This window comes from Chelon labrosus, assembly GCF_963514085.1.
Source record: "Chelon labrosus genome assembly, chromosome: 17".
NCBI classification, from domain to species: Eukaryota; Metazoa; Chordata; class Actinopteri; order Mugiliformes; family Mugilidae; genus Chelon; species Chelon labrosus.
Window position 1 is genome coordinate 12113102 of NC_140350.1, and position 12099 is coordinate 12125200.

The window sequence follows — 12099 nt, forward strand, 5'->3', positions numbered from 1 at the left end:
GCACAGTGGCGTGAACACACTGAGATAACGCATCTGCTCACTGGATTTGTTTTGGCAGCAAACGACGTCCTACTATCTAGTGGTGCGTGCCCTGAGCATGGCCGGAGTGGAGGCCAGCGCCGCTGTCATCGTCCAAGTGGGGGATGTCAACGATAGCCCACCTGTGTTCCAACAAATCAGGTATCAGCGGTGGTCAGAGCTGGCTTATGGGACGGTAGGGAAAGCGTTCCTCGTTTACAGCCGTGTCCTGTTTTTCAACCTTAACAGTTACGTGGGTGCAGTCAGCGAGGCCGCTCCGGTGAACAGTGTTGTCCTGGGAGAGGATGGGAACCCTTTAGTCATCCGGGCGACTGATAAAGACCGAAACCACAACGCCCTGCTAGTGTTCCAGATCATAGAGGAGACCGCTCGCATGTTTTTCAGCGTGGACTCTGGGACTGGTTCCATTCGGTAGGTGACACCACCATTGATCTGATTCACCTGCACATTAACTGATAAATCTTATAACAGGGTTTGTTTGAATGCTTCTAAACTTTTAGAACAATCGCCAGCCTGGACTACGATACCATCCCTGAGTTCCTCTTCCGGGTTCACGTCAGAGACAGTGGTCAGCCTCCGAGGAGAGCAGACAACCCAGCAGAGGTGGCTATAAAGGCAAGTGAATATCACATGAATCAGCTTTCACAGCCTCATAAGCCATCTTTGACTCACTTTGATTCCAATGTTATTGTCGTAATTTTAGGCTTATTTTTGCTTCCATGTACAACCTTGTCTTAGGTTATCAACATCAACGACTCACCCCCAAAGTTCGTCCAGGACACTTACGAAGCAGTCCTTCTCCTGCCTACATACATCGGAGTCGAGGTCCTCAGGGTTGAGGCTTTTGACCCTGACGTGTCCTCTGACGCCATCCCAGACCCTGACAAGTCTATCACACCCCAACTAGAGTACTCTCTGGTGGACAGCAACGTGGAGTACTTTTCCGTGGAGCGCTTCACCGGAGTTGTGACCGTCATCAATCAGAACCTCAGTAAAAACCGTTACCGCTTCAATGTGAAGGTAAGTGACTGGCCATCAGTGGGTATTCTATGTGTCCTGGCGCACATCTTGGATATAACAGCACTGCAGTTGCTTTTGACTGGTTTATATAGCATATGATTTCCACAGTAAGGTATGAGGACTGGATAGGCTGCAGTATTGCACCCAGAGATCAGAGTTATGCAGTGTCTTGATGTAGAATACATGATGCTGGGTATTCAGCTCCAACTCTGCATGCTACTGGGTTGTTTTTCTTTTTTTGTTGAGATAAAAATAAGGGCAAGCCATGCAATGTTTACTGAACTCACATTAAACCACACGTATAGTATTACACGCTCTATATCCGCCAACTATGTGTCATTTCTCTTTAAATATTTCCTTTTAAGGTATGGGATGGACGTTTTTCCAGCATGGCACTAGTCACGGTGCTTGTCAGGGAAGCTATAGACAGTGGGCTTCTCTTCACCTTCCCGGTCTACACCGCCTCCATCCCAGAGAACGTAACCAACGTCACTCTAGTGAGTGTTGTGAACACGGTTGGCCACCGCCTGAACGAACCACTGAAGTACACCCTGCTGAACCCCGGCGGACGCTTCACCATTCGGCCGACGTGTGGAGTGGTGCTGTCCACCGGTGTGCCCTTTGATCGAGAGGAGAAGGAGAGTTACGAGCTGGTGGTGGAGGTCAGCAGAGAAGACGAGATACTGAGGGTGGCCAGGGCGATTGTGCAAGTGCAGGTAGGTGTGAATATCATCTGTCTATTTGTGTCAAACAAACTAAGACCTGTGTTCTTGCTGTCTTCACAATAATGACATAACATCTTTTCTTTTCTTTTTTAACAACTACCCATCTTTAGGTGGAGGACGTGAACGACAATGCTCCAGTTTTCGTGAACCTCCCCTACTATGCCGTAGTGCAGGTGGAAGCTGAGCCAGGATCAGGTGTTTTCAGGGTGTCAGCCACTGACCGAGACGCCGGTCTGAATGGACAGGTGACTTACAGCATTAAGGAGAAGCACAGGAACTTTCAAGTGAGTCTTTTGTGCTTTGAATTAATCTGCATTCATTTTATATAAAAAAATATATATATCTATAAAATTCATGGGTTTGTATGTTCATATGCTCCTTACTTGTATTTATAAATTCCATGCAGGTGAACCCTGTGACAGGAGAGCTGACCTTAAAGCGAGCCTTCGAGGCGGATTTATCTAACGCAGAGTACAAGGTGATTCTCGTGGCCACTGACGGCGGCCTCCCGCCTCTGTCCAGCGAGGTCGAGCTTCCCGTTACTGTAGTAAATAAAGCCATGCCGGTGTTTGACAAGCCTTTCTACGGTGTCACTGTCAGAGAGGACGTGGCCGTCTCCACCTCCGTCCTGTGCATCAACGCCAGCAGTCCTGAAGGCCAAACCATCATCTTCACCATCACGGATGGGGACCCTTCCCTCCAGTTTGACATCGGCTTTGATACAGGAATCATCAGCGTGATTTACCCGTTAGACTACGAGACAACGCAGTACTACCGGTTAACGGTGAAGGCTACAGACACGCTGACCGGGGCAAAGTCTGAGGTCGACGTGGACATTGTCATGCTGGACGTGAACGATAACCCGCCGCTGTTCCAGAACACCTCATACTCGACCGTGCTGGCAGAGAACTCCATGATCGGGACGACCGTGTTACAGGTGTGTGCGCCTTTTGTTTACTGAGGGGGCCTGATGTGCACTCTTGAATGGCTGACTGTTTACACTTAGGACTCACTTCAGCAGCATTGTGGACGAATACTTGATGCCAGATCATTTATTTATGAGAGACAGTGTGATCTTTGCCGAGAAATTTCTCTGTGGAAGCTCTTGACCTTTAAGAAATAATACACCCGTGCTGCTACTCTGGCGCATTTGCAACATCGAGGCAAAAACACCTCATTATTGGATTAACTAATTTTCCTCCCTTTATCTGACTACTAAAACAGTTTAGTGACCCTATTAAACTATTGTTATAGAGCGTTACAAGAATCTAGAAGCCAATCTAAGAGCAACGGACAACATTCATGATTATTAAGACTTCAAACTCCCCTCATATTTGCTCTCCGATATTGTACTTTTTACTAGATACACTAAGCTGTGTGATGTGCACCTTCTGGCACATCATCATATATTAACCCATTAAGTCCTAAGGTGCCCTTAAAACAAGCATTCTCAAATATAACACATCCTTTGCATCCAGCTTTGAGGGCGAAGCTTTAAAGGATATACACGCATATTTAAAACTCAGGAGAGTTGATCAAACCAGCAGCAAAATAGTTGTTCCTCCTCTACCCCAAACATCAGACTTTTCTTCCCTTTTCACGTAAAATGCAGTAGTGTTGTACCTCAAGAAAGGGACCATTTTTCCTGTGTGGTTTTAAATGTCACTCCGTCCACCAGAATTTCAGTGAAACCAAGAATTACATTGACATTTTTTCATCTGGCCTCGGTGTTGGTACTGTAGCTACAATGTAAACAAATCAGACTTTTTCCTGAATAATTCATGAGGCACTGCAACATTTTCTGTTACTCTCCCTGTAGGTGTTTGCTCAGGACCAAGACTCAGAAAAGAACGCTGTGGTGAGATACCAGATCCTATCTGACATCTACAACAGCACGGACTACTTCCACATCGACAGCAGCAGCGGGCTGATATTCACGGCACGCCTGCTCGACTATGAGCTCGTCCAGCGCTACAACTTCATTGTCAGGGCGACGGACAGCGGCGATCCTGCCCTCAGCAGTGATGTTAGTGTCACCGTCACTGTAACGGACACGAACGACAACCCACCTAATTTCAGCCAAGCGCTGTACGAGGCCTTTGTCAGCGAGCTGGCTCCCCAGGGACACTTTGTGACTTGTGTTCAGGCGTCAGATGCCGACATCTGTGATGCTCAGAAGCTGAAGTAAGAAACAAAAAAGGTGGTTTAGAAACTTTTGGATATGGTGTTTTCTCTGTGATGTTTTGCAACAGTGAAGATCAGCATTTAGCCAGTTCAGTTGAATTTTAATCTAGAAAAACTCAGCGTGTACACCGATTAGACATAACATTATGACCACCTTCCTAATATTGTGTAGGTCTCCCTTGTGCGTTATGAGAATGGACATGGGCCTTCTGAGGGTGTCCTGTGGTGTCTGGCAACAGAATGTTGTTAGTGGGGGCCTCTGGGTCCTATGGGTTGAGGGGAGGGGCCTCTGTGGATCATCCCACAGATACTTGATCAATTTGGTATTTAGCGAATTTGGAGGCCAGGTCAACACCTTGTGCTGTTTTTCCTATTTTTTTGGTTGTTTCTAAACCGTTTTTGTGTATGTGTCTGTCTCAGGCTGCATCCTGCTGGGGATGGCTGCTGCCATCAAGGAGTGTCATTGCTATTAGTTTGGGGTGCCTGGTTTGGTCTATCAGGCCTATCTAGTTGCATGCTACATGTCTAAGTAACATCCACATGAATGCCAGGTCCAAAAGTTTCTCAGTAGAACATTGTATTGTCACAAGATGGTCAATGTTATTTACTCCTCCTGTCAGTGGTCATAATCTTATGCCTGATCGGGGTATTTCCAAACTCGTCTGAGTAAAATAACTTAATACACCATGATCATCGTTGTACTCTATTTGCCTTCAGGTACAGTATTCTTTCAGGGAATGAGAAAATGACTTTTATGATGGAGCCGGATTCAGGGGTGCTTCGTCTGTCTAACAAGAAGAGACAAGGCATGAAACTCTCGTACCAACTCAACGTGTCTGTGTCAGATGGAGTCTTCACCAATAATGCTCAGGTGAGACAACTTTCTGGCAGGTACAATTTAGTTCCATTTTTTTTTTTTTTTAAATCCCTGTAGTTTTTATACACAAAAAGCTAAGCGACCTTCAGGGACCCTTCACATTTAATTTATTCACATGTGTCTGGTATAACTGCAGTTCCTTACCAGTGGCTGCTGAGCTCCTCTGCAGTTGGAGGTTAATGTCATGTCATAGCAGATTTACTATGAGGATGAGCTGCCAACTGGAAAACTGCTCACATCTGTCTCTTAGTGGTAATTACAAGTGGGACATTTTGGGGGGTTTGCTGGCACAGGAACACCACTTCTCAGTAGCAATAACAAGCAGCCCCATTATTTTGGTTCTTCTTCTGACAGGATTTAGTAGTCTTTCAGAGAGACATTGTTATCTCTGCAGCTGGTTAATATAGCCCTAATGCTCTTACCAGTGCTCTCTGCCACGCTGATTTGATCATGTTTGACAAATCAGCCCGTGATGTTTATTGGGATGACACAAACAGAAAGTCAGCGGACAGTGAGGGTGACGCTGATGGATTGACTATGAGATCATGATTCACAGGTGATTGTACGTGTCCTGGGAGCCAACCTGTACAGCCCAGTATTCAGCCAGAGGTTCTACCTGGCCGAGGTCCAGGAAAACGCCCCCCCGGGGTCAAAGGTCATTCAGGTAATTTCACTTTCTCGCTATTCGAAATGGGCAGTAAGTTCCAGCAAACGTTTAATTGGACATGAATTAATTCGTTTCTATATGGGCCTCCAGGTTCGTGCAACAGATGAGGACTCTGGGCTGTATGGCCAGATCACTTACTCCTTCATCAACGACCTCGGGAAAACACAGTTCACAATTGACGCAGAGGGGATCATATCCACTGTTCAGAAATTAGACAGAGAAAATCCTCTCAACAAGGACATGGTGCTGACTGTTATGGCCCTGGATGGTGGAGGTATTATTTCTGGCAGTGACCAGACTGTTTCATTTACAAAAGCCAAACAAAGCCAAGTCAGCTAATATAGAGACCTTAGAACAGGAATGGCAAAACATTTAGATAATATTAATGCATGCCGTTGTTTTTGCTACGTATATATACGATGATTTATTTTGTGCGATAAGAGCTTACACTCGCCTTACATTTTATCATTATATCCGCTTACTACAATTCCATTAATGCAAACTTTGTATACCTTTTGTCTGTTTTAACATTATGTATCTTTGGTAGATTTATACACTGATGTTATTCTTCCAGGTCGTGCATCATTCTGCACAGTGCGAGTTGTTCTTGCAGATGAGAATGACAACGCCCCCCGGTTCAGAGCAGTGGAGTACCGCATGAGCATAAAAGCCAATGTTGCCAAAGGTTCTCTTGTCACACAGATCCAGGCCACTGACCTCGATGCTGGGTCTAACGGAAGGATCACCTACTCCCTTTACAGTGAGGCACGCCTGTCGCTGGTTGATGTTCTGGAGGTGAGCACAGTTTGTACATTGACTACGTTAACTTGTTACTTACTAACTTATTATACTTTAATTTATACTTATGCTGCTTTAACGAGACTTCCTTATCAAATTAACACGTAATACATAAAAATGCATCCAGATCCAGACTTGAAAAAATGTATTTAAACCTCATTAAAGCACAACATTTATGCTGTTACCTTGATTTTCAGTTAAGGGATATTTCCAGCTGACACACCCCTCCTCCCCATTTCATGAGAATTAACAGCTATCCGTTAACTAGAGATTATAAATTTCTACTCATCATATCAAAATTATGTTACATTAAGGCTGATGCCTCAGTAGATTTTTGAATCACAGTTAAAATCAAATAAAGAACAATTAAAGGACTGTCTTCGATAAACGGAATTTGGAATTAAAAGGAACATGGTCATGGAATATAAATATTGTTAACGGTTCAGTTTGTGAATATGAACTGATGAGGTAACCTACTTCTGTTTGTTGTACTAAAATTGAAGAACACAGATAAGATACGAAAATTAATTATTGTGATTTTTCTTATGCACAGGTGGAGCCAGACAGTGGCTGGATGATGACTAAAAGCACAGTCGACCACCTCCAGGGAACCGTGCTGTCGTTCTTTGTCAAAGCCACAGACTCCGGTTCTCCTCCCAAGCACTCCCTGGTGTCGGCCTTCATCCACGTCGTCCCTCCCGACGCATCTGTTCCCTCATTCACCCAGCCGCAGTACTCCTTCACCATCCCCGAGGACACGCCGGTAGGAACAGCCCTGGGCTCCGTGTACATGGGTCCTGGACAGACTGGGGTCTTTACTGCAGTCGTAGGAGAGATGCTCGACAGCAACCAGGGGGGCACCTTCCTGGTGGAGAGGGACTCGGGTCTCATCCGTCTGATCAAGCCGCTGGACTACGAAGAGGTCAGCATCTTCCGCTTCAAGGTTGCAGCAACAACAAGGAGGGATCTGATCGAGTCTGTGTCCACTGTGGACCTGGAGGTTAAGGTTGGTGAAACTTTACGCGGCAGAGCCGGCATGTTTACTTTCTTCGGTTGATTCGAGGTGAATTTAATCTATATTTCAGCCTTTAAGTTAGAAAAAAAATTAAATAATGAAGAAAGAAAAAAAACACAAGAAAGAGGTGTACTCGAGTGCTTACACAGCCACTAAATCAATGTCTCAGCAGGTGTAGCAGTGAGTCAGAACAGAGCAACATGTTTCAGTGTAAAACTCTGAAAATATATATGCGGAAATATCACATATTATTTTACCATGGTACAGGATAGACAAAACCAAAAATTATATTAAAGGGTTCATTAACAGGACAATGATGCTGATTGTCTTCATTATGTATTAACTATTTATGTGCTATAAATCCATATTACGAGGTAATTTAACTCCATGTTATATTATTTTCTTCACTTTTAATAAGACTTTTCTGAGCTGAATCACTGATGACTTTGCAGATCTTAGATGTGAATGACAACAAACCAGTGTTTGAGACTAACACCTACGTAGCCACAGTGATGGAGGGGATGCCAGCAGGAACCAGAGTGGTGCAAGTGCGTGCTCTTGATCCAGACTGGGGCTCTAATGGACAGGTGTGTGACAGCTGATATTAAATTAAAATGTAGTACTGTTTGTATTTTTTAATTCTGAGAGCTGCGTTAAAAAGCTACTGTATGCATCTATTGTTAAATTGCAGGTGACTTACAGCCTCGGGCTTCTGCTCTCATACAATCTGGACTTGACCAAGGACGCTTACCCCTTAGCTGGCTCCCTCACGACGAGTTCCGTCTTTGCCATTGACAGCAAAACGGGCTGGATCACCACGGTGAGCCAGATGGACCACGAGGCCTGCTCCAGCTACAGCTTTGAAGTGGTGGCCTCGGATCTGGCCGAGTCACAGCCTCTCTCCTCCACCACGGTGGTCACCATCGCCGTGTCGGACATCAACGACAACCCGCCGCAGTTTGAGAGGGAGCTCTACCGGGGCGCAGTGAAGGAGAGCGATCCCCTCGGCGAGGTGGTGGCTGTCCTGAAAACCAAAGATAGAGATGGCACCGATCAGAACCGCCTTGTCAGCTTTTACATCACTGGTGAGGAAATTGAGATCGCTAGCTCAACTGCAAAAAATATCCTTCATGCAGGGAGAGGAGGCTGTGCTGCATAAATATTATTCATTTGCCTAATGGGATTGCTAGTACTAAAGGTCATATTCATTCTAAAATTACATTTTAATATTACTAGGTGTGCATTAAACTACAAAATAAACAGAAAAACCATTTAGATTCATATTTTGTTTCTCAGCTTGTTGCTTAGAAACAATTTTTGAATCTAACCTCTAAAACCGCTGTAAATGATTCATATGAAACTATTTGGAATTGAAACTGACTGTTGACTTGAAACAAGTTGTACTTTTTCACAGACTCACTTATGACTAGAACATTTTGAGACCTCTCCAGTGAAACTCTCACCTTGATAATGGGCTTAATGTTTTCACATTACACTGCCCATTACGCTGTCGGATAATGAGTGTGGATAATATGTTTTTTGCCTCGTGTTCTGGCATTTAAAAATACAGATTAACCTTAATGGAAGTCATAACAGGTCAAACATTTAAACTTTGAAGTTTAAATGCTCCACTGGTGTGGGTTACACTGTTATGACAGATGGCTATCGATTTCACCAAATGCTTCCTGCATCATTTGTGCGTGTGGGTGGTGTGTATGTGCTTATTCATCTCCCAAATAAATAAGACTTGCTGTTTGTTCTCATCTGCTCCAATACATCTTCCCTTCGTTCTGATATCAGCACTTTAATTCTCATCTGTGCAATCTCCAGGAGGAAACCCGCGGGGCGTGTTTGGCCTGGCGCTTGTGCAGGGGGATTGGAAGGTTTACGTGAGCGGGCTGCTGGATCGCGAGCAGCAGGACTGGTATCTGCTCAACATCACGGCCAGCGATGGCCTGTATGTGGCTCGCACCGCAGTGGAGGTTACCGTCATGGATGCCAATGACAACAGTCCCATCTGCAATCAGGTCAGGGAGGAAGACTGACGCAAATGTGCAAAATGAAAAATATCTGCAGGCATAACAGGCATAAACGAGACTGTGGGGTGATGAAAGATGAACTGGTTTTTCAATTTGTTTGTTTCATTTTAGAGTAATTGCCTTTATCCACTCTTGGTTGGCGGGTTAAACATATTCAAGTAGTTTTTTTTTTTTTAGCATATAAATAGAGAGAATACGTGCCTTTTGATACTGTCATGTAGAATGAATATTAATGAAATGGTTGAAACATGAGTCACTGATCAGGGAGGGAGATTTTAGTTTATTTAAAATATTAAATTAAACTGTCAATTTCATCCATAGACAAAAGATGTGACTTCAACCACTGGTTTGTCTGCCACCTTTTTTTGAAGCCTTAGGAGTTTGCCATTTGGCTGCCGCCATATTGTTTTTGGTTTTTTTTGGCCCTAGAAGTGACCATATTGTAAATTGAAGGGAGGACCTGGGGAGGAACAATTACTCCAGACCATACATGTCAATCAAGCCGGACACGCCTCGACGATAGATCTCTCTTTGGACCCATATATCTACTTAATTATTGAATTGATTAAATAATCATGCATTAGTTTGGACCACCAGCAACACTAATCAGAAGAAGTGAATTAAAGAAAATGTATTTAAAGAAAAAACATTTAGTAAAGAGAGGTTGATCAGTTTTAAAAAGTAGTCTATTGGAATCAGACCTTCTGTGGCATTGGCTTATTTTTTCAGACATACCCAGGCTACGTCCGTCTTTTAGATTGTCTTTGATCCCATCACACAGTACCTGATGACTAAATACAGCATAATGCAGCGCTGATGTTCCGATTGACGCCGTGTTAAGAATCAGTAGAGCCCAATGGTGACCTTCGTTTTGAGTGATTTTAACAGTGGCTTAGTTCAGAAAATTACTATGTTGAGTAATGTTAAAATTAGCATATTTATGGCTTTGGCAAGAAACGCAGAGTCTTGGCCTGCAGTCGTAGAAAATGGTTTGTTCAGGTAAAATATTGATTCCCTGCTCCACTGTGCAAAAAGTACAAACTCATTGTGAATTAATTTGAACAAATTGTCTTTTTATCATTTCTGTGGGCGTGCTCAGACTTATGTATAAAACAGACTTTTAGAGTTTTCTTTTAAATAGCATATAAAGTGATATTAATCTTGAAAATACTTGAATATACAAACAGAAAAAAAAAGAATTTACCAAAACAAATGACAAAATAAAAATCTGTGATGAAACAAATTAGGTTTGGTTCACTACTGATTCCATTAAAACTTCAACATCTGAGTTAGTGCTCTTCCAGAAGATCATCCAAGAAGATCAGGAGATAATTGGGCTGGAGAGTCTTCCGGGAGTATCCCACTTTCCATTTAGTAGCAGCTCCTCAGTCTCACATAATTAGTTGAGAAACTTTCATTTTCCCCACAAAAACTCAGAATAATTTTCTTTGAATTCATCCCTGTGTCCCTGTTCTACTCTGATAGTCTTTCTGTACTTGGGCAAGTTAAGCCCCTGTGGCTGCACAATGAAATTACATGGTAGCAGTGTCGAATGCATCGTTGAGGGTCAGAGACTGGTGGTTTTTTATATTGGTGGTGCTCATTGTTGCTCTGATGAGAGGACATATGTCTTTTACCAAAAAAGTATTTATCTATCTGGATGGATTAGTCCAGTGGCAATTAATCCGATTAATCTCTTTGATTAATCGATCAAATACATATTAAAAAAACAAATACATACATATTTTTAACAGTTCATATTTCCTAAAGTCAAAATTTGTCTTTAAAAAATGCTTGTTTTATCTAAAATGCAATCCAGCAGATTGCCCTGATATAAAACAGGCGTTTTGACATTTTCACTGAAAAAAAACAACGACTTAATCGAACAGGATAGTTCTCGTGCAACAGAGCAAAAGCATCCAGACTCCACTATACTTAGACACAGTACACTAACATTCCCACTGTGCTGGTTTGTGTGCCATAAAATTGTGAGTTCATTGCCAGAGGCTGTCATTGGCAGAAGTGGATGCTAGGTCCAGAAAAGGGCACTTAACTCAGCCGAGCTTGTTCTATCAGCGGGGATAATGGATGCCGCGTCCCGACAACTGTGATTTTGATGTGTTGGACAGATGTTATTTCTCTTTCGTGGTGGTTAGTGTGGTTTCACTGTGTGTCTGTGTGTGTGTGTGTGTCGTGCCAGGCGGTGTACAGCGCCTCCTTTCCCGAGGACATTCCCACTAACAAGGGCATTCTGACGGTGGCTGCCACAGATGCTGACTCAGGCTCCAGTGCTGAGATCCAATATTCATTGTTTGGCATCGGGGTTGAAGACTTCTACATGGATGCAAACACTGGTACATTCATTTATTTACTAAGCTTTCTGTTTGATGAAAACGGTATGCACTCCAAAAGTCCTCTCTACACCTTTTGATTTATGTCTTAAGGTGAGTTGCGTACAGCCACCATGGTGGACCGAGAAACGACAGCCACCTACAAACTCATTGCCCAGGCAACTGATGGGGGAGGGCTCTTCTGCCGATCTGACATTTCTCTCAAAGTGTTGGACGTGAATGACAATGCCCCCTCGTTCTCGTCACCTCATTACCTGGCCAGTGTGTATGAGAATGCCGCGCCCAAGGCTTTGCTTACCCGACTGCAAGCCAGCGACCCTGATGAAGGTAAGCGGGTGCGTTGTAACGCAAGCAAGGATAATGAGAACAAAAAGTTTCTTCCGT

At 43.7% G+C, this 12099-nt stretch overlaps 2 protein-coding genes across 2 annotated transcripts in view; both read left to right on the plus strand.

Annotated features, from left to right (window-relative positions):
* grik1a (glutamate receptor, ionotropic, kainate 1a) overlaps nucleotides 1–12099 on the plus strand; it is a 211024-nt gene that overhangs the window by 124777 nt on the left and 74148 nt on the right. The gene's annotated exons all lie outside the window — the stretch shown is intronic.
* Nucleotides 1–12099, plus strand: part of fat3b (FAT atypical cadherin 3b) — a gene marked incomplete at its 5' end in the record, with an annotated part of 60189 nt that overhangs the window by 25755 nt on the left and 22335 nt on the right. Inside the window, 18 exons of the mRNA XM_084564098.1 lie at nucleotides 59–180; nucleotides 268–450; nucleotides 540–654; nucleotides 778–1059; nucleotides 1425–1775; nucleotides 1895–2068; nucleotides 2191–2721; nucleotides 3604–3968; nucleotides 4686–4839; nucleotides 5402–5509; nucleotides 5603–5786; nucleotides 6087–6307; nucleotides 6864–7316; nucleotides 7778–7912; nucleotides 8017–8410; nucleotides 9156–9352; nucleotides 11565–11718; nucleotides 11809–12042. Coding sequence (XP_084420224.1) covers nucleotides 59–180; nucleotides 268–450; nucleotides 540–654; nucleotides 778–1059; nucleotides 1425–1775; nucleotides 1895–2068; nucleotides 2191–2721; nucleotides 3604–3968; nucleotides 4686–4839; nucleotides 5402–5509; nucleotides 5603–5786; nucleotides 6087–6307; nucleotides 6864–7316; nucleotides 7778–7912; nucleotides 8017–8410; nucleotides 9156–9352; nucleotides 11565–11718; nucleotides 11809–12042 — 4357 coding nt within the window. The remainder of the gene's footprint in view (nucleotides 1–58; nucleotides 181–267; nucleotides 451–539; nucleotides 655–777; nucleotides 1060–1424; nucleotides 1776–1894; nucleotides 2069–2190; nucleotides 2722–3603; nucleotides 3969–4685; nucleotides 4840–5401; nucleotides 5510–5602; nucleotides 5787–6086; nucleotides 6308–6863; nucleotides 7317–7777; nucleotides 7913–8016; nucleotides 8411–9155; nucleotides 9353–11564; nucleotides 11719–11808; nucleotides 12043–12099) is intronic.